General features: G+C 38.8%; 1 protein-coding gene across 15 annotated transcripts in view; it reads left to right on the top strand.

The window, feature by feature from the left end:
- MEIS2 (Meis homeobox 2) overlaps positions 1-23,468 on the top strand; it is a 243,008-nt gene that overhangs the window by 36,965 nt on the left and 182,575 nt on the right. For 9 of the 15 annotated variants that reach the window (XM_053381659.1, XM_053381686.1, XM_053381691.1 and 6 more), the window contains exon 8: positions 17,893-17,994. The exons of the other annotated variants lie outside the window; for them this stretch is intronic. In XM_053381659.1, coding sequence (XP_053237634.1) covers positions 17,893-17,994 — 102 coding nt within the window. The remainder of the gene's footprint in view (positions 1-17,892; positions 17,995-23,468) is intronic. 15 annotated transcript variants of the gene reach the window in all.

The following is a 23,468-nucleotide window of genomic DNA, read 5'->3' as shown; positions in this document are numbered from 1 at the left end:
AAGTGTTATTATCTTACCGCATATGATATTTAGGTATATATGTTTTCCCAACTAAGATAAAATACTGCTTTCTATTAAATATCACCATTATAATTCCCATTCCACAATATATTTTGTAGCCTATTGTCTATATATTTATATGCAGCCAAAGCCAATTTTGAACAATCTTTCAGATTATTTACCATATAGGGATAAATGAAAAATCAAATTAAAGCACAGAATGAATAGAGTTGCCAGAGTAACAGTAGCAAAAGTGGCACCTAATTTTTATGTATTGCTACTGATTTAAAATTTGAATCAAAAACAAATGTTTCTCATAGTGCAATGAGAGATTTGTACTCATATCTCATTCTCCACATTTGCTGACTTAACATTGGAACCTGTATATTAATATTAATATTGGAACATGTATACAGTCATACCTCGGATTGAAGTAGTTTCAGGATAAGTATTTTCGGGTTGAGTCCTGCGGTGACCTGGAAGTTGTTGGAAAACTCGCCCCCTCGGGAGAGGCTGTCCTCCCTCTCAGGTTCCTGGGGCTTGTTTACCGGTGATCTACCCTGGCTGGCATCCCCGCAAGTCCAGGGAGATCTTGATAGGCGACATCTCCCAGTGTGGAAGATGCACACCCCCTTTGCTCCTTGCATACCAGCAGGAGAAAGAAGAAAGCCAGAAAATCTACATCACCTACGATTTATTTCCGTCTTTACATCTGTACAAAATCATGTCCGTTCAGCTCAGTCTCCACCAAGCAACTCAGTAAGACTTCCTTCACATGTGAAAACGGAAGGTCTCATATTACACACAGAACAAATCCCTATGAACCGTCCTGATAAGAGCTGCCTGGTACATTCTTTCCCAGGACTAGTCACATCATGTGATGTCAACATCAAGCTACTGGTTTGCAGCTGCGTTGTACTCATATCCCAACAGAAGTAACGGAGTGCGTTACTTCCGGGTTTCGCTGCTCGGCATGCGCAGATGGTCAAAATGACGTCATGCGCATGCGTGGAAATGGCGAATCACGACCTGCACACATACATATGCGCGGACGCGGGTTGCGTTTGCTTCTGGATGCGAACGGGGCTCTGGAACGGATCCTGTTCGCATCCAGAGGTACCACTGTTTTCATTCTGCAGAATTCAGCTATATACATGCTAAAACATGATTTTAAAACATTATTTTAATCAATATATAAGTATTTTTTATAATTAAATAAATAAAAACATTTGAAACCTGTTGATGTCAGTGGAACTAAAGTACAACACACAATGGTTATCATCAGGGCCTTTTTTGCAGCCGGAACTCGCCAGAACTCAGTTCCGGCACCATTCAGGTGGATGCCATTGCCATTATAAAAGAACAAGGGAGGTGTTCATGGTGAGTTCTGGCACCTCTTTTTCTAGAAAAATAGCACTGGCTATCATAATTACATTATTTGCATTGTTTGTTCAAAATGGTCCTTTCCCAGGAAAAAAGTGTGGCTAGTGCAAAAATTGCCATAAAATAGTGCACTGTAGCTGTTAGAATATTTTCAAAAAGCTAAATATATGGCTTTAATTGATTGGTTGATTTCAGATAAATTTACATGTTGCTAAAACTTTACTATAGATTGTAAAGAATTGTTGAGGATATTGAGGGAGATATAATTCGTTTTCTTTTTGAAGCTAGCACTAATTTTGTAACATTTTCTTTTAAATTTGCTGTTGCAGTAACACACCATACTCAGAATGGTTTCAAAATATAAACAAATGTGCTTTCTAATCTCTTCCCAAGCCATTAATATATGGCCTCACTGTTGGAAGCTGTAGTTAATTAATACTATTGATTAAAATCTATTAAACCTTGCAGCCTTAGTAATAAGGCCATCATTTTGACTTTTCAATCAGCATTTATGAAGTCAGTACTGAAAGATGAGATACATCTTGGCACCAGTACAAGAACAAACTTTGCACAAGAATAAAACACTGTTGAATACTGTTTTTAGTGTATTATGCACAACAGTATTTCATTTGTCGTTATGCATGCATGCTTTTGTATAACAAATATTTTCTCCTGAACAAACATGTTTGATATATGCAATTCAAGGGAAATCCCATCCTGCATTGATGTTTGAATTCCCTTTTGTGTATCAAAGCATCCAAGGGCAGTTGTACTTTGCTGGATGTTGTTAGAAACCTCTTTCTCTCCTTTTCCTGTAGGATTTCTTTGGACACAGGGCTATAGGGTTTAGTGACCTTGCACTTGAGTAGTTCTGTCTTTTAGACTCTGACATTGATTTTTCTCAGCTTGGCATGTGCAGATCTTGTATGCCTCTTTCTCTGTTGTTTAAGAGTCTGCAAGGAGCACATGGACAGCGGTGGCTCAGGTAAAAAGCTTAAGGCTGTTTGCCTATAGAAGTCTTCCCCAAACTGGTGCCCTCTAGGTGCTTCAAACTACAACTCGACTGAGATGCAGCAAGCACAGGAACTGTAACCCAAAACATCTGAAGGGCACCAGGCTGGGGGTGGCTAACGTAGGGGATCTTTTGCATCTTCTCTTTTCACCTGCAGGTAAAAAACAAAAGTGGAGCTTTTTCAGTTTATTACTTGCCCGGCGTGTATTTATTATTGTGTACTGGCTTTAAATCACGTAATCTTTTTAGGGAAGTTTTTAATGACTGATGTTTTAATATATTTTTAACCTTCCGTTGGAAGCCGCCCAGAGTGACAGGGGAAACCCAGCCAGATGGGCGGGGTAGAAATAATAAATTATATTATTATTATTATTTATTATCTGACCCAAATTTATAAATGTAGACCTCTGTTCAACTCTTAATGTTAGAGAAGCCATCTGATCTAGGACCTGCAATCCTACTCCCTGTCTACCTCATAGTAACTCATAGTCATGGACTTGTTCTCTAAACTTCTCCAGGGCTTCAGTTGCTTAATGGAAGACTCCTTAAATTGGAAGACTTCTAATATTAGATCATATTAAACATACCTCTCTTACATAAAGATTCACTGGAAATTAGCTGAGCAGAATCATACTTGGATTTTTATTGTGGAATGAAGCCCTTTAAATTATTTGTATGTATGGTTTAGAAACTTGAACAAACATTCAATCCACAGCTTCATAGCATTGAGTCAGAGCCTAAAATTTCCCATAAATATTATAAACAAGGTACATTCAGTTCATAAGTCCAATTTATTTCTCTTTCCCCAATATACCATTTTATGGTCTCCTGTATGGACGCTATCGGAAACTTTATGAAATCCATAGCTTTCTGAACTGAATGAATTTTGCATCAGTTTCTTGAATTGGTGTAAGAGCAGTGTTTAGGTTTATTTTACTCTGTAATTACTTGTTCTGGTTCTTTCTTTCTGGAGCAAATATCCCAAAATTACACATACTTTTTAGTGGTATTGTGCTATAGTTGGGTGAACCACAAGCTTCTTAAATAAGGGTATTTGTACTTTGCAGGCTAAAGGTTAGCCACTTCAATAGAACAAGTGCAAAAATTTAGTGGGCTTTGGTTTATACGATATGTTGACCTTTTCTCACTTACTTTTTCATTTCATGTTTCTATATCAAAGGCTAAAGTCTATTTTGCATAAAAAGTACTTTGTTCAAAAATCATGTAAAATTTAATAAATGTGGCTTTTATTGTGTCAGTTCATTGCCTTGAGAAAATCATTAATGCCCCATGACTTCTTTACAATCTAAAGGTAAAGGTACCACCTTTTACTATTTCTTTATTGCCACTTTTATTTTTTATTTCTTGGCATTAAACTGGGATCTGAACTATGCTTTGGCACTCATTAAGAATGTTTTAATGTAATAATTTGCGTTTTCTAGAGAACAAATATTGTTTTCAATAAATGGAAAGTAGATTGAAGATTTGGAGTTTGAAAGTCAGGAACACTTTTTAATTAATTAGGCCTTTAACTAGCATGCTCTTTGAAAACTACATTTGTTATAGATTACTTATGGGAGCTAAAGACTGGCATTATCTGAAGGGTCCACTTTAGCTGAAGTAGAGCCAAAAATGGGCAGAAGACAAGATTTGGCTTCTGATTTTGTTCCAGCATTGATGCAAAGCCATGTTTTGTGGTCATATTCTGGTATCGTGGCACTGTCTGATCCCATTAAACTGCTGTATTTGCACAGCATCACATAGGATTTTGCCATAAAGTATGTACAGTTTTAAGAGAACCTCCCGATTCTGTTTAAGTAAATTATATAACACTAATTATACTATACTAATTATACTATTAACTCCAGAAGGAAAACTATTTTATGCATGGTGGGTACAATACACCTAATATTCCCCGTGTACAAGTTCAGTGGTAACCAATGAGCAGTATTTGGTAGATTGTGTTAAATATCAACATCTAAAAATTATGGGTTGAATCTAATGGATGTTGCTCCACTGAGAAGGCATTCATCAGTAGAATGGGATGAAAACAATTTTCAGAGATTCCTCCTCTTCCCTCTATCCCTGCTAATCTATTTCAGAGCACATTTGGGGTGGGGTATGCAGAAAAAGAAACTGCAAAAAAATGGCTTCCTGATGGGTATGTTCCATCAGCCAAGTGTTACTCACTAGATTTCATCCTATACATTTTTATATCTTTAGGTATGAATCGAAATCGGCATGAGCATTTTTAATTTTGCTGAAATCAGAGAACAGTCATACCAAAGTTAGGCACATTTAAATCTCATTTATTTCAGTAGGATATAGTTGAGCACATACAGTAGTACCTTGGGTTACAGACTCCACTAACCCAGAAATAGTACCTCGGGTTAAGAACTTTGCTTCAGGATGAGAACAGAAATCGTGCTCCGGCGGAGCAGCAGCAGCAGGAGGCCCCATTAGCTAAAGTGGTGCTTCAGGTTAAGAACAGTTTCAGGTTAAGAACGGACCTCCAGAACGAATTAAATTCTTAACCCGAGGTACCACTGTACTTAATTAATTCTGCCACTGAAATCAGTGGGAATTAAAAATATTCAGCATGGAGGATTGAACATGGATTTTCAAATGAAAGTCAAGATTTTTGTGCAGAATATTTGAAATTACTTATTGATAACCTTGGCAAAATCAATGCTCAGCGTCCATGGTCAGAGGCAGTATGCTTTGAATTCCCGTTTCTGGAAACTGCAGAAATGGAGGGTGTTATTGTGTTCAAGTCCAGTTTCCAGTGTTCTAACAGGCATAAGAGCATAAGAAAAGCCTGCTGCATTTAGTCTGGCACCCTGTTCTCATAGTGGCCACCCAGGTGGCTGTGGGAAACCTGCATATAGGGCTAGAGCACAATTGCACTCTCCCCTCCTGTGGTATCCAGTAACTGGTATTCAGAAACATTACTGCCTCCAACCAAAACCATTATGGCTAACTAATTGCTGGTGAGTTAGCAGGTGTGGTTTCAGGAGCGGAGTGGAGGCAGAACTTCTTCCCTCTGGTCCGCTCTCTGGCTATAAAAGCCAGCGGGACCCAGGCCGCATGTAGCCTGTTTAAATTCTAATTGGTTGTCCTGTGTTTATTTGCAACTATAACATGCCTTGTCCCAACGGCAGTGACTCCACTGTGCCTGGGCCTGTAACTGGCACAGGGTCGGTTCTGTACTGGTAAGGGCTTCTGGCATGATCCATAGTGTTGCCAAAGGAAGTAATATCATAGGTCTCCCAGCTAATGGGCACTAGAAACAGAGCGGACTAATGTAATCCTGTGCTTGGAAAGAGGATCCAGATATTTTTAATGGATTGTAGAGATCTGAGCAAGCTTGATAGAAGAGGCATGGAGCTAGAGGAAAGAGAGAGGTTAAAGATTAAGGAGTACAAAGTCAACAGTTGTGGTCAGCCAGTTGTGAAGATAGGGTAATTGATGGGAAGGAGGAAAGAGTAGAAAACTGGGGTTGGGAAAACAGGATTGGAAAGAATTCACATCATATTTTGTCAGTCTTTTTGATCATCATCACTGAAAAGGGAATTGTTATAGAGGAGAGTTTTGGGCAAAGATGGAAAAAATGATTATCAGGATGATGGGAAATAGAATCAATTGATGAGAGAGAATAGCGTTTGGTAAAAAAAAAAACTTGACAGAATTGCAACTTGAGAGAAGGTAAATTTGAGTTTAAATAGTCAGATATTCTAATTGTATGTGGTGGAAGTACACACTACACATTCTTTACCCTGCAAACAAATGTCACAGAATGCAGGAAATGTGGGTTCAAATCACTTACATCACATTGAAAATGTTACCATTTATTCACCCTTCACATTTAAGAGATGAAGATAGGATCCAGGATATGATAAAGCGATTTCCAGAGTGCAGCCATGTTGCAGCAAAAGAGAGTCTTGTGGTATCAAAGGCAAGCACATTTATTGTGCCATAAGCTTTCATGGACTAGAGGTCATTTAGTCAGAAACACCTCATTTATGTTTAAAGAAGCGAGTTAGAAGGATGGTATGAAAATGGACGTCAAAGGACACGATTAAGAAAGTACAGTATCTAAGGAACCCAACAATAAGTTTAGGGAAATGGGAGACTCAATAAAAAAGGAAGCTATACATCAGTGTCAGGTTCAGTGGCTGGGAGTTTAGAGAAAATAAGACCAGAAAAGGTGTAGATGATAAAATATGTCACTGGAAAATCTAATATTCCAAATTAAATCTTAATCTGGAAATGGCATGCCTCGCTCCTTCGTTTCTCGTTCCTGCATAGCTTTCACTGTACTGTAGAAACCTGGATTACAAAACATTATGAAAGCACAGCTGTGCTTTCAAATATTACAAATAAAAATCTAGGTAAAAATAACTAATGTTGACAATATAATAGATGGGCACCCAACTCAGTGTATCAGATCAACCCACTGCAAAGACTTGGGCAAAGAGGTATGTCTTTAATGGGTACTGGAAGGTAAACAGAGATGGTACCAGTTGTATCTCGAAGGAAAGGGCATTCCATAATGAGATGCTGGCACTGAATAAGCTGTATCCTGTGTTGCCACACACTGTACTTCACCCAAAGACAGGTCAATAAAAGGATCTTTTCTGCAGGCCTCAATGCATAGGGAAGCTGGTATAGGGAAGGATACCCTTTCAGATATTAAGACTCCAAGTAGTTTAGTGCTTTAAAGATCCAGGCAGAAGGGCTTCTCGGTAGTGACACCCTCCCTGTGGAATGCCCTCCCTTCAGATGTCAAGGAGATAAAGAACTACATAACTTTCAGATATCTGAAGGCAGCCCTGTATCAGGAAGTTTTTAATGTTTGATATTTTGCTATGTTTTATGCGTGCTGTAAGCTGCCCAGAGTGGCTGGGGAAACCAATCCAGGTGGGTGAGGTATAAAAAAATATTATTGTTATTATTATTAATTCTCACTTTGAATGGACGCAGTAGCATATAGACAACCAGTACTGGCTAGCTTTTATACTGTGATGGCAAAGGGTTGAAAATACTTGTGGTTGGGCAGACATCCTCAAGTGTCTTGTCCAACAACTGAAATTGATTTCAAATAGAAATAGTCTAACCAAACAGTATTAGACGCACCTCCTGCAGATCTGTACTAACAGTGACGTCGTTCACTGTGAATTCAAGTGATTTTACTTTCATAGTTCCTTCCCTTGCCCAAGACCATAGTCTTCTAGACGCGTGTGCTCATAGTCAGAGAATAGCCCCTTTCCCCTAACTGCACTGTGAGATAGCAAGTGGTTTTGAGAAAAATTGCTTGGAACACACAGTGAAATAATATTTTCAGATTTTTCCGACACCCTTGACAGCTAATCCTGTCCTGGGATAAGATAGCAGGAGTTTCATCAATATTTTTGTCATGTTTAGTTGCATGTGATGGTGATGGTGATGATGTGATCATCTCTATGCCTGACAACACCAGCCTCTTACCTGTGTGATTTTCAGATATTTTGCTCCAGATCTGGATCTAGAAATTATTTCTGTCCTTTGATAACCTCTCTAGTTTTTCATAACTGAAGATAAATGCCATTTTTATGCAGCACCTTGTTTTCAACTCATCCCCTGTGTTTGAAGAAGGCATAAACATATGTTACAGGGCTGTAGATACTAAATTGCCAAGCCTGGCACCAAATAACCTGCTGGAACTAAATGCCAGTGCAGAACATGTGCTTAATTTAACAGTCCATAACTGTGTTTTAGAACACTGACATACCTACCCAAAGGAAATCTCATAAAATGTAGGTCTTTAAAGTTCAGAGATTAAACCAATGAAACTACAGATGGCTTTTAGAATGTGCATGTTCATTCATTCATATTAATCCAAGAGAGGTAAAAATGTATGAAATATGAAATGTAAAATCACAGACAATTTTTTTCCTGGTAAGTGTACTTTGGTGAGTAGTTTTTAAAAATGAAAGGAAAAAATAACATTTGCAAAAGAAAACATGCTGCATTTTACATGAATGGTATAGCGTATCTGAAATTATAAGCAACCTTTCTGAGAATATTTATGTGAGCCTTTTACATTATATCTTATGGCTCCTTCCAATTCTATTAAGGGCGCAATTAGAATACTGTTTATCCAGTTATCTTTCTTCATGTATATTCTGCCCATTTCTGTTTTATATCGCAACACTTAACTAAAAGAGAACTTCAATGGATATCTTCTAGGGGGAAATGCTAATATAAGAACTTCTTTGCAAACTCCCTTGCAAAGGGATGGTAGCTGTGCAAAATAATGGAAACTCCTGTTAATTTCAGTGGTGTTAGGAAAGAACAATGCTAGATTGTCCCCTGTACGTGGTAGCTCTTAGATGTCTTTTCAGCAATACAGAAAGCTCACATAAAATCAAAAGAACATAATAAAGTATCGTCTAGTGTCATATTTATAGGTGCTTGGGCTAGATGACCCTCAGGGTCCCTTCAAACTCTACAGTTCTATGATTCTATTATGTTAACTCAGACGTCATAATGGATATCTTAGCAACAGAAAGCTATCATGTGTTACTGTGGTAAGTTAGCAAAATTTTATTTATATACCACTTTTTTTGTCCAAAGGTCCTCACAGTGGCGTACAAAGGTTAAAATACATAACAAAACACAAGCCAATCAATCACATTGAATCAAAACAACTGGCACAGCACTTTGTACATGCTCTCCTTTGTACATGATGTCTTGTTACATATTTTGAGGGGTTGGGGAAGGAAAGTGATTAATTCTTCCTAATCTTCTCTGTATCGTTCCAATTTTAGTGTATATACTGCCGAAGTGAGCACAAAAGTGATTAATTCTTAAAACTTAATTCCTCTCAGTTTTCCTTTTTTAAAAAAGAAAGAAAGAAAAGGGACTGTTTTCCAACTATTTTGTTAGATTCTCTGGAGTATGTGGGATCTATAGAGTAGAAGCCTATAGACCACTAATGTGGACAACTGGGGGAGAAAAGCAATAAATATGATATCATGTAACAACATTTGGGTTGGGAAGGGTTTTACTAAAGTTTTCCCCATGCTTGTTCATACCTTGTTTGATAACAGAATGCCTTTGAAAACAAGTTAGGTTCCACCTGCCTTACAAGGACTTTGTAAATGTAAAGTTTTATGTACCTCAACGGAGAATAGTGCATTGTTAAGAGCAACTGCAAGTATCACATGATACAACCTTTTGACAACCGAGTGTCTGCTGCAGACATCTGTGATGATGACTTTTTGACCTAAGAAAGAATGCTCTGAAGGTGGGGGAATGCAGCTATCAGGCCTGTTCTAGGCAGTACTGAATAAGCTCACAGAGGCTCAGGCACTTTCCTAATTTACTTTTCCATTTCAGCACAGAGTTGTTATGCCAGAAGTAAACAGAATCATAAAGCATAAGTGAAAAAAGTTCTGATTGAGACCACTGTAAATCGGGAAATAAAAGAAGCCAGGGTGATACTGACAGGAAACCAATATCTGTGAGATCAGAACCAAGCCTCAACGTTTACATCTGGCATGGGAATTTCCCCCCAGCTAGGACTGCATTCCCTGTGGAAACCCTTAGAGGGGGCATACAAGGAGAAATAGGGCTCACACACCTACTCACACACCTACTTTCCATTCCATTTCCCCATATTTTTCTCTATCTCCTCTTTATTTCTGCCCCATCCACTCCTAGCTTTCCCACCCCCACAATTAGGCTTTTTTTTAAAAAAAAAAACTACCATTGGCACCAATGGAAGCTTAAATAAAATCTAAGTGAGGTGTGTGCAGCAGGGTGGGAAGGAGAATTATAGCAGGCTGGGAAAATTCCTCATTATAAAGAGAATTCTAATCTAGTTCAGCCATAAAAATCCCGTGCAGGAAGGTTGGGAATGGAGCTAGTGGAGAAAGGGATGTTGGAGATGGAGTTGCATGCAAGACCTCACACCTGCTTCACACTCACCCCATGTGTGTTCTTTGAACACCTTAAAAGAGCAACAGAAATGCCTCACCATGTCTGTCTGTTGCAGGAAAAACCCTTATGCAAACTGATGCCTGAGCAGGGCTCTTCTTTTTGTTTTATGTGTTGGGCTGTGAACCATTGCTCTAAAAGCACTATTGTAGCACTGATCTTTGCAAAAAGAAAAGCAATAACAATTACTTACGTATCCTGTACTCTGAAAAATATTATCATCCTTCCTGTTCACTAGTATTGGTCCTGTGAGATCCTTTAAACATGCCAGCATGTTGGCAGTGCCTCTTATCGTAAAATGTTATAATGTTTATTCAAAGGCAACCTCTGGCTGCCTGTTGGTCAACGTGCATTGATTGCCCTTTCATTGTCATGGGTGTTGTGATTACTGTTTGCAAGCATTCATGACACTTTTTTTTTTAAAACAAGTGATATTATTGAAATCTATAACTTCTGAAAAGACAGTCACAAATATTCCATTCTGAAAGGTGGAGTAGTCTTGAATAAAACAGGTTACATTTTCTTTTTTAACCTTAGTCCCAAAATATGTCTGCATGCTTCAGTTCTGATTTCTCAGCTAGTTGGGTCCCAGGAGGCCTTATTGAGTGTTGTGTTGCTCAGGGAGCTGCAGCTGTATGAAATGGGGGGAAATGTAGTTTGTATGAATTGTTCTTTTACCTTGGTTTGGGTTCAGAATGGCAGCTGCACTCCGACTTTGTGTGCGACAGCACAAAGGATAGCAAAAGTGAAAAGCAAGTCAGCAAGTAGAGAGACAAAAGCAGCGATCAGCTAATACAGCTCCACATGGCCTGACTAATTTATGAGAAAAAAACTGTTCTGTTCATTGGATCAGCACTCTGAGGAGGCAGGTGGAATTGTAGGAAGTTTTCATTGACTCTCTTGAGCAACTAAGGAAGCCACTAGAGATTCTTCTCAGTTTGAACTTTATCAGGGTCTACGCTTAATCAATAAGGTATTGGAAAAAGAATTAATTACTAAAGCAGAATAAAACAGCTGCATTTTAAACTAAGGATCTATCAATTCAGTAATCTTCCAGTTACAGGCTAGGTGCCGTGAGGATCATTTTGACTTCATGTAATGAGGAACTGAGGGAGTTTCCTCATGAACAGGCTGGGAATTCACATTAGCCTATTTCAGCTATTTGTCATCAGTACAACTCATTTCTCCTCTTCTGAATTATAGTTTGTGTTTGATATACTGTCAAACCCACAGAATTCCCATATTCATTGGTACTGAAAGCATTAATGCGGAAATCATTATCACCATGAGAAAAAGTCTTAACCTTCCTGAGCCTCTTTATTCTAAAGCCTGTGGCCTGAGTGGTTTCATGCCGGACATACCTCTATTGTGCTCATTGTGAGGGTCAGGGACCTGCCTGTTGAAGAAGCAGTAATTTGAACAGAGCCTGTAAATGTTTCATCTGTAATTTCCATAATGGTGAATTTCAAGGAGGGCTGAGAAGGGTTATGGGAGATGAATTAGGTTTTTAGTGAGCTCATTAGGAAGCCAAACAGAGTTTAGACAGCAAGGCGGTGAGTGTGGCTGTAATCAGTTCTGCTCGCTTTGTTCCCTGCCTTCGGGACATTTTTTCAAAAACTTCATGGCAGGGGATGATGAGAATATAGTGAGCAGAGGCTACAATCTGATGGTTGACTTGTTGACTTGTAAACCTCTTAATTCATTTTTTGTTCAATTTAATCTTTTCTTTCTTAAGGAAAATTAGTTGAATGTTAGCCTTCTTTGCACTATTCACCTTTTAAATTATGCTCATTTTGAAGAGCTTGTTATGCCTGAATAAACATGAAATGACTTGGCATTTTCCCATAAGAGGCACACCCATTTTAACACCATGTATTTACCATTCCTGGAAATGTCTCATTAACTTCTGAAAATCTGTGAGCGTGATATTTTTGGGCTACTGTAACACACCTCTTGGCAGTCACAGAAGGCAGTTTGGTTAATGCCTCATAATATCAATTTTTATTCTCGACATGAAGGAAGGCTCTCTATAGAAAATTGATGCAGTTTGCTCAGCTAATTTTCATGCTCATTCCAATTAATTTAACATGACCCAGATTTTCTTCCTCGGGCTCATCCTGACTAATTAGTAAGGCAACACCTAGAACAAGTTCTGTTTAATAACATTGAGGAACACTAGTTGTGAGTGATTTTGATGCTAATAAAGATATTCACTGGTGGGACAGATATTTGATGTCAATTATGGTATGTAATTTAGAAGTCCCAATGTGCTACAGAGAGTATAGGAAGGCTAGCAAATCACTATGGGGAGATAATGGTGTTTTTAAGTCCTCCACAGCACCTAACTACCCTGTGGGACCAATTAGGGTGTGGTGTGTGTGTGTGTGTGTGTGTTTGGTGCAACTAGTAGCATTGCCAACTAATTCTACCGTAATGAATGGGAAGGTGCTGTTTAGGAGTCTGGGAACCTTCAAAAATAGGTCCATGTCTGATATTTATTGAACTTTATCTTACAAGGTAAAAGCAGATATGAATACAGTAAAAACAACTGCTTCAACAAAAAAGATGTTTTCCCCAGCTACTTGATCCAGGCTTCAAGTTTTTTGTCATTTATATAAATCCTTTTCTAGATGTTGTTTTTAGCTTTTTAAAAGGCACTTAAATTTAGATGTGTGTTTATGTATGATCGCTTGTTTCACATATTGCAAAAACAATACAATAAACAGGACATTTGGAACACTGTAACTAGTTTTTGTTTTGGAGGCTGCAAAATAATTTGGGAATATCATATATTTGTTTTTATTAAAGCAAACAAGCCAGATTCTACTGTCTCGCACTTTAGTATAGATACATTTTTACCAGTATTTTAACTGGCATTGGAAACGCTTTTTAAAAAGAGTAGAACAATGGAATTTGGGTCCAGTGAATTATATCATGCCTGCTTGTGGGAATTGCCTCTTTTTATTTTAAAAGCTTGTGTGTGTGTGTGTGTGTGTTCTTGAATTCTTTACCAACAATTATTCACTGGCTCTCTCAATAGACACATTTTCCCCCTGAAACTTTGCAGTAGTTATTAGGTAAAGTAAAGGGACCCCTGACCATTAGGTCCACTCGTGGCCGACTCTGGGGTTGCGGTGCTCATCTCATTTTCTTGGCTGAGGGAGACGGCATACAGCTTCCGGGTCATGTGGCCAGCATGACTAAGCCGCTTCTGGCGAACCAGAGCAGCACATGGAAATGCCATTTACTTTCCCGCTGGAGCGGTACCTATTTATCTACTTACACTTTGACGTGCTTTCAAACTGCTAGGTTGGCAGGAGCAGGGACTGAGGAATGGGAGCTCACGGGATTCAAACCGCCAACCTTCTGATCGGCAAGTCCTACGCTCTGTGGTTTAACCCACAGCGCCACCCGCGTCCCTGCAGTAGTTATTAGGTATGGATAATCAATTAGCAGCTCACTGGAGCTCAAAGCCAGCATGGCGTTTGTTTTTTACTCAGGAGAGAGTACATGGCCATGAGAGGTTGATCTGTTATTAATATAATGGAGAAAGGGAATAAGTGACAAAGTACATGTAAGTCCCTCTATCAGAACACTCATTATCCACAAATTCAGTTAGCCAATTACATGGAATTAGTACCCAAACCTCGCTATACACACCACAGATTCAGATATCCAAACAGCCAGAGTTTGGCCATTTCTTTACTTGCTCATGTTTTGCTGGTGGGCGACAGCCATTTTGGGCAGAAACCAGGAAAGAAGGGATGGAGGAAGGGAGAGAGATCAGACAAATCAGAGAGCAGAGATCAGGCAGACCAGTTTTTGCCTCTCTTTTGTTGTTTGGCTGCAGCCATTTCAGGAAGGAACTATGAGATGTTCACCTAATGAATGACTTCCTAGGAATACACTGTGTTTGGAAAATGGGACCCATGAATAAATCTTACACCAAATCATGGGATCTATGGGTGGGAAAGATCTGCAGAGTCAGGACATCTGTTCTATTATTCATCTTGCCCTGCCTCAATAATGTAAGACCAGTGTTAGCCAGGATTGTGCCAGTGTAACCCATTACTGTACAGTTTTACTCATCAAATTCACAAAGATTTACTCTTAGGCAAGTGTGTATGGTATTTTATTTGTATAGATACTTTTATACCATTTTTCTAGCTCTAAGTTTTTAGTGGAACTTACAGTATAGTGTTAAAAACAAAAAAAAAAAGGCAACAGATATTTAAAAACAATGATAAACAAAACAACTACACACACAGAGAGAGAGAGAATGAGAGAGCACAATCAGTACAGTGGAGCAAAATTAGATCAGCGGTAATAACTCATATCTCTTACAAGCCAAGGGCCTGTTGGAACTTGGCATCTCATGGGATAGTAGGTTCTAAAGCTAAGGCATAGCAACATAGAAGTCTCTGGCCAGTATTCCTGACAACTGAACCTCAGATACTGACCTCATGGAATGTTTTGTATTGAAACTATAGTGACTGTATCATCACTTCTTCAAGTAAGCAGAATAAAAATCAGTGAAATAAGGTATCACCGAATACCCATATTTCCTATTGTGTTTCTTTAAATGCAAATAGGGAAATAATAATCATTTTCTCCCTATGCTAACTTTTTGTAAATAGTACTCATCTATTTAATCATGAACTTTGATAATATATAAATAATCAAAGTAAAAGATGCATTGCTAACATCAAAACTCTGAGCTACCGTATTGAGAACAGATCCCTTTACAATATCAGCATACTAAAATCGGGGAGAACTCTTTTAAGACGCACACATTTCTTAGTTCTATATATTTGTGACCCCATTAAGCTTACTCAATAACTGTTATTTTGTCAATATGGTAAAATTAGATAGAAACATCTGCAAGGTGTAGGTTCTTCAGTAGCAAAATTAGCCCCAGTTAGAAGCAGTAGCTGTATAATCTTGTAGTTGAAAAATGAAGTTGACTACTTTTGTGGTGATCTTTGACTGGTGTTGGAGTACGACAATTCTGTTCTATTGGGTCAGCAATGAAATGGTGCAAAGTCAGCTGGTTCTTTTTTTTTTTATCTCATCAAGAATGTAAGAATGTATTCACTAAGGGAAATGACTCCCTTGACTTGCATGATCATGAACTGGAAATTTGCTGTATTAGCATATTTAGCTAAGAATGCTACTTTACTGGTGGAGCTGAAATCTGATCTTAGAGCAAAGATATTTGGTCTTGTGTTGTGTTACTTTTTCAAAGACAAGTTTAACGGTTAAATTGGGGGGGGGGGTTGCTCCTGAGAATGCCTCTTTATACTCTTCAGCTTCTTAGAATCACAACTGCTTAGAACCACAACCCAATACTACATTTGGAAGTAACTGTAAACTATATGAATAAGCTGCAGAGGCCTCAAGATTTCACAACCCCTTCCCTCTGGTTCCATGTGCCTGGAAGGAATTCAGAAGCTTTTACTTTTGTTTTTAAAAAGGTAAAGGGACCCCTGACCATTAGGTCCAGTTGTGACCGACTCCGGGGTTGTGGCGCTCATCTCGCTCTAAAGGCCGAGGGAGCCGGCATACAGCTTCCAGGTCATGTGGCCAGCATGACTAAGCTGCTTCTGGCGAACCAGAGCAGCGCACGGAAACACCGTTTACCTTCCCTATGGAGCGGTACCTATTTATCTACTTGCACTTTGACGTGCTTTCGAACTGCTAGGTTGGCAGGAGCAGGGACCGAGCAACGGGAGCTCACCCTGTCACGGGGATTCGAACCACCAACCTTCTGATTGGCAAGTCCTAGGCTCTGTGGTTTAACCCACAGCGCGAATTGTGCATTGTGATTTACACTAACGAAGATTAGTGTAGCTTCACAAGCTTCATCAGCTTTATAATCTATGGTTAGTTCAAATAAGCCAACTTCATAACCCATGGTTAGTGTGTTACACCATTAGCCTTGGTTCACTTGGAACTGAAAGTTATGTTTTCTCACTGCTGAAAGTACAAACTTCTGAAGTCATTCTCCTGACTGGCAGCAGAGGGGAAAGGGGAATGCACGAGCCTGGGGCATGTTGTGGCTTGTCCATCAGGTGCTTAACCATGGTTTAGCATTACATCCAAACATGCTTTAGACTCAGGGCTATTGAGTGCAATTGAGTTGACTTATCTAGCACACCTAGATTGTGACCTAAATGTGTATCATGGTGAAAAAGGCAGCCTCATTAATTTTAAACATCAGGGAGAGAAGAAGGAAGGTGCAGTTGCCTAATTTGGGACAAATTTGTTTGCAATGGTTATTTTTGTCACACAATAAATTAACAAACCTTACCACTAAGCCTATGCTTGTCTCCTCACAAGTCCCATTGAATTCATTGAGACTTACTCCCAGGTAAATGTATAAGGTTGCAGCCTTAGTCTTCTTGGCTTCCAGCCCATAAATCACAGATATATTTTATAATAAAAAATACACTTCTTCCACCTTATTAAATCTTGACTGTGCTGTTCTCTATCATTATTTCTCAAAATTGGATCCCCGGTTGTTGTTGGACTGCAACTCCCATCATCCCTCACCACTGGACCTGCTAGCTAGGGATGATGGAAGTTGTAGTCCAACAACAGCTGGGGACTCAAGTTTGAGAATTCAGTGGTAACTGATGTCTTGCCTTCCAGATGATGTTGGACTCCAACTCCCATTATCCCTGACCATTGGCCATGTTGGCTGGGCCTGATAGGAGTTATAGCTAATGCAAAGTGGAGCAAAAGCATGTCAATAAACTCTGCTTCTCTTTTTCTCTCTGTGGCAATAACCAAGGACCAGAGAAAGAGAGAGAGAATCAGACTGAAGCCACAGCATGGGAGTAAGGGTGGGTTAAGCCTTTCTCCTGTGCTGTCCCTCAGATTTCCTTTTTGTCCTGTGGCAAAAAGCATACATATATGTATATGGAAGTAAAAATAAAAGCCAAAACAAAACCCCACATGGCAATATATCCAATCTCAAATCACCTAGCATCTTGCCCACTTTAGCTCTTAAAAAAGCAATTAACTTCAGTGTGAAGTAGAGTAAACTTCTTGCATGTCACATCAGGAAAATGGTTATTTAAGGAACCCCGTTGAAGCCCTGTGACTTATTTGCATAAAAAATAACATTTCAATAAATTCCTGTAATAAATGCTGCAGATTTTTGTTAGCAATTATAAATTTTCCAATTTATATTTACTAATACTGCTATTTTTTATTATTATTCTGGGACTGTAACAAGTTTAAAGGTCTAATACATGTATAGTAGTTGCTAGATGTATCCAGTATTAGTGTTTTTGTACATGAACGTCCATTCTCCATGTAATAGTAGCTACAGAGTTCAACTTCAATAAAAGTGATTGCTGTCTTGTCGTCCACTGGCTCCAGCAGCTTTTAGATAGCAATGTATTTCCTAAATCAGAAAAATAAAATTTATTTTTTAAAGTGAAAAGGTTTAAGTTAAACCTGCAAAAGTTTCAGTGTTCCAATTTAACCCTTGACATTCTGGCATTTTCCAGACTGCCAGCCAAATGAACACTTTAGGAGGAGGTGTATAAATATGTCTGCAGCACCCAGAGAGTTAATCCACCCCATTGTGCATAGGTGTTGGAGCTCTTATGGTATGTAAGATCGTATAAAATTTAGAGTTATTATGTATTCTCCTTTAATATATGCGTTTTTCCAGTAAGCACCTTTTGAAAACTTAGGTTTTCTTATTGGCACTATTAGATATGCATACATGAGGGGCTGGGACACAGCTGGTATTACACCACACTCCAGATTTAGCATGCAATATCTTCCTCTCATCGTTATGCCACATTCAGTGTCACACTCTGAATAAGATTCCTAGCCACAATTTATGCAGCGGAGTGTTCCAAACTAATGCCAAACTCATTCAGAAGTAACAGATTTGACACAAGGCAGTTTCTAGAAATGGAGCCACCACTGATGAGCTGTGTGCCTGGTGAGACTGGCAGAGATGCAATGTCTCAGACTGAAAATGAAATCTCTAACTAAAGTGAGCTGGATAGCGTTATTTGCAAACCAGCACACAGGGTTTGTTTCTCTCCAAACAGACTATATGTGGAAGCCAAGGTCTGGTTCATGGCTTGATACGCATGGTTTGTTTGGGAGAAACAAACTACAAGTGCTGGTCTGCGCATAATTCTGAGCTTGGCAAAGAGAAGTGCAGGGAAGGCGCAGCAGTGAGGACTAGAATGCTGCTATTTCACAGCAAGCCATGGTTTGCTTCTAACTATGGTCCACTAGTTCACGCAAACAGGGCCACTAAGTTAGAACCACCCCTCCATCCTCCAGTGGCAGCATAAGCAACCTAGCCCATTGAGCCCCAAACATGCCCAAAATTCAGCCATTTAACAACCACTGAGGCTACTTTGACTAATTGAAGCATTCACAGCAGCTATGATAATTCAGACCTATATCTTGTCATGGGAGGAACAAGGTAGTTCAGGCTCATTGTCCCTAGCAAGGAAGCTGTTGCAACTGCTTCAGACAGTAACTTCAGATTTGGTAGTTCTTGTGTGGCTTTTGGGCAATGCAATATTTCAACATAGAGTTTATTGGGAATTAGCTGCCAGGATTAGGGAGTGAGGGCTAAGTGAATGCAGTATGGTAGGGTTCTGGGCAATGCATATATTTACCATTTGTTTATTTAGAATGCAGGTTATTTATTAATTTTTGAAAAGCCATTTAGCACCTGCTTCATTGTAAAGATTTCATGGCTGTTGATAGTATGACCTGTTAAACTATACTCAGTGCTTTTTTCTGGGGGGATGCAGGGGTACCCATACCCCTAAATAATTTGTGAATCTAAGTTTGGCTTCATTGAGAGTACCCCTAAATATTTTTTTTTGGGGGGGGGAAGCACTGATTATACTGCTGCTAATACACAATGGTCACTTCTATAACTTTTGGTGAGCCGGAGGTGGTGTTATTCCTCCTAAAACAAGCTGTTATGCCTTATTGCATTTTTAGTAATAATGCTTTATGGGAGAGTATATCATTTCAGCTCTATTAGGGTCAAACAGTTTTACTGCAGTTTTGCAACATTTACATTCAATTTGCATATATAATCCTGCTTTCAGGTAGTTAGCTGCTGCATCTTTGTCATTGTAGTGACACAGACCCAGAAAAGATTCACAAACAGACAATCTGAGAATGTTTTGTTATATATATTGTGGCAATTTAAGATTCTCCTCTAGATCACATCAGAGAGCTTTATAATTCGTAAATAGTTCCTGGTTTGACTCAGAGTGTTCTGTTGCTGTCACAGTTGCAATACTGTGAACATATGGATTGTTAAATTTTGTTAAAGAAATTCTAACATTGGTAAATAATAGTTAGAAAATATAATTAAAATGCAGTTGAAATTATATATAAATTCATACACATGCGCACACAAATTCAAGAACTATAATTTTTCTAAAAGTGGCTCAAAGTGCTTTTAGATGCCATTGTTAGGTGGTTAAAATTTTATACCTGAGTAATAAAAACTTAAAATTGAGGTTTGTAATGAGAATATTAATAGAGCACTAGTAATATTACTGTACTAGGTACCATTACAACAGAGATGGCCATTATATAAAAAGGCAATGGTACTTAACTGCATGTTTAACAATGCTTTCTGTTGTAAACTACTCTTCATTAAAATGTTCCATTCTCTTCTTTAAAACAAATACCCATTTTCCCCACCATTAAAGATGAAATAGAATAATAGAATTGCAGAATTGGAAGAGACCATGAAGATCATCTAGTCCAGCCCTCTGCATTCACCCGGCATGGGGCTTGAAGCCACAACCTTGGGATTAAGAGTCTCATACTGTACCAATTGAGCTATCCAGCTTCATAAAGGAACATGTTCTAATCTATGAAGCAATACAATGTTTAACATGATAAATTATCCACTTATCAAAGAGTAACAAACATCATTATATCAGAATGGCAACTTCAGACTGTCAAAGGTCACAGGTGTATGTAGAAACACTAAGCATGGGGTGACTAGCTACTTGATGGGCATAATTAGTGGCCCTAATCATGGAAACGTAGAATTGTAGAGTTGGAAGGAATCCCGGGGGTCATCTAGTCCAACCCCCTGCAATGCAGGAGTATCACCTAGATCATACATGACAGATGGCCATCCAACCTCTGTTTAAAAACCTCAAAGCAACAATTGTCCACTTGTATGCACCACTGAAAACCCAACCAATTAGCCTTCTTGGTGCTCTGATAACTAAGGCCAAGATTCAAAAGAGCTTGTGTTTGTACAATGTGATTTCTAAAGGCAACAGCTGATGTCCATGCTACATGACAAATAGCTCATCAGTTATAATGTGGCATGAACAGGGGAAAAGGCAGGTGGGGAAGAGTAAGAAGTCAAAAGCTTTCTTAGATGTACCGAATCAATTGGATTCTTTGGATCATAGCCTAAGAAACCTACTGTCACACAGGCTTTTACAAGCAAGGGCCCAGAAGATAAACAGAGCAAAAGGGAAAATAAGAAACAAAATCATGGCTAACCTAACACTCAGATACAGTTATTAGTTTATACATAATAGGCTGTTTAAAAACTGCACTCTAATGGAAATAATTTTAATTATACGGACAATTATATCCAGTTAACTCTTTTAAAAAGCTGATGAAGTAACTTGTTTTTAAAATATATGGGCATTTAACTAATTCTGTTTAACCCTTTTGCTAAAAATTGTGTTTTTCTAAATACAGCGTTTAAATAGCATGCTTATTTATAGAAAGCAATTACATTGAATTGAACTATGGGATCTATCTTTGTAGAAGCATTAGGATATACCTAGCAGTTCAAAAGCATGAAGTGCAAGTAGATAAATAGGTACCGCTCCGGCGGAAAGGTAAACGATGTTTCCGTGCGCTGCTCTGGTTCGCCAGAAGCAGCTTAGTCATGCTGGCCACATGACCGGGAAGCTTTATTTGCCAATAAAGCGAGATGAGGGCTGCAACCCCAGAGTCGGCCACGACTGGTCCTAATGGTCAGGGGTCCCTTTACCTTTTTACAAGATGGTAATTCCACTGAATACAGCTGTGCCAGCCCAGTTCTAATGCCCATTGAATTATTAACTCAAGATAAAAGAGCATGATTTAATAAGGCTCTCAGCGAGAAACCAGTAGAATGTTTTAGCTGAATGCTTGCATGCTTGTTAGCTTGTGTATGACAAGGCTCTGAGCTGGCTCGCTTTACTTGGGTAAGATTGCCATTAAAAATCAGTGTGAGTCAAATATGAATAAGAAAAGCAAGACTGGATCCTGGTGTCATACAGTTTCTAAACTATGTTCCCTAGATGTTCCCTCAGCTTCAAATATCTTAATTATAGCATTCAGTAACATTTTGGGAAAGTGTCTATGGATTTTGGTAACCTGATCACTATGGTCTTCCTCTTCTTGGTCTCTCTCTTTCTGTTTCTTCATGTTGCAGCAAGAGCCATGATAGTATCTGTCACATTCTTTGGATGACTTAAGGGTAGCAGTCTTCTGTGTTTGGGGCTGAAAATTGTGAACTGTGTTCGCAGAAATGCCACACAAGGGAGGTGAAAAGCACATTAAGAGGCTTTAGCATTAGATAGTGCAGTGCAAGCAGAGCTGAATTTGAGAGCTGGAACTTAAGTGGGCATTTGTCCCTGCTCTATTCCTTAATAAAATCTGAGCATTAACTGTAGTAAAGGGCATTTGAGAGCTCACTAAAAATGAATCATTGGGATGCTCAGCAGAGCTTTATTATGATATATTGTGAAGAACTTTAAAACATCTACTATATACTTACATATATACCGACCAGAGATGTCTGTTCATTATAAATTAGGAAAAAAATGTAATGATTGCTGCAGAGTATAAGCAATGTGTTTCGTTTTAAGATTCTAATTTTCACCAGTTTGAGGTGGGCAGGATTATGACTTTTCCTATGAGACTTCAGTATGTTTGGCCTCTGTGGAATTTCTATGTGTACATATGGGAAAAGCTTTTAAAATTAAAATATGATTTACTAAAGATGGAGTTGGAAAGAAAAAACAGGGTTTCTTCTCACAACAAAATCACTTGTCACATGTATGCAGGAAATGTATATGTGGTAGAGAGATCCATGTATGAAAATCATCTTGTGTGAAGTGACCCCCTCAGATAAGATTTCAGCATTCATGCCTGATAAGTAGAGTCTAAAATGTCTTAATCATTACATGGTTGGTAATTGAGCACTGTAGCAAGCAAATAAATGTGAATGAACATGTTCCTGGAGTGTTACTAGGCTGCTGCTGATGACTAGTTAACCAAAATGAATTAACAGAGAAGACATGATTAAACTATACTATTAACTAACTTGTTAGCGACAGGGAGAAAATGGAAGCACATTTACATATGTGTCCATCTGTCTTCTTTTACACTTTTGTCTTCAGCCAGTGGGTGAAATGGTTTAAATCCAAATAGCAGTCTGATTCCCCCCCCCGCCCCCACAGCAACATATACTTTCTTTCCTCCTGTTTATTGAAAGGAGGGAGGGGTTTTCTTGACAATAGCTGGTTCTTAATAGCTCTCTTAAGAAATCTCATTTCTATGACCACATTAGCTATAATGTGAGTGTCAGAAGAAGAAAAATCTCCATGGATAATTTTGGGTTAGTTAGTAGATTGTTATCATCTCAATGTTGCCGAAATCCCTAATCTCAGGTCAGCATGAAGCTGCAGTGGTTACAATCCTGTTGCCTGATGCACTATGAATGAAAGTGCTTTCTGTCAGAAACATGTGGTCTCTTCAGTAGATAGCCTGTGTAAATCCTGTGTAAATAGAGGGAGACTAACAAAGGATGAGCCCCTGCAGCTCAGAGCATTTGGAGCCATTTGGGGGCTGAATTTGCTAAATGCTGCTTATACCGCCTGAAAAGTTGAAGAGAAAGGAGCTTAAATTCACTTCTTTTTTCTCTTTCTACTCATACCCTGGGGGGAGGGTGTTCAGGGCCAGAGAAGCTTGAGGTAAGCCTAAGAAGACTGTTTTTTTCAGCGGCCTTTTGAGTGTGAAAAAGGTGGCATGGGTCACTGTCCCTTCTCTAATGTTGGAA

This window comes from Podarcis raffonei, chromosome 1 (assembly GCF_027172205.1).
Source record: "Podarcis raffonei isolate rPodRaf1 chromosome 1, rPodRaf1.pri, whole genome shotgun sequence".
NCBI classification, from domain to species: domain Eukaryota; kingdom Metazoa; phylum Chordata; class Lepidosauria; order Squamata; family Lacertidae; genus Podarcis; species Podarcis raffonei.
The sequence above is the reverse complement of the archived record's forward strand: the minus strand, read 5'-3'. Positions and strand labels throughout refer to the sequence as shown.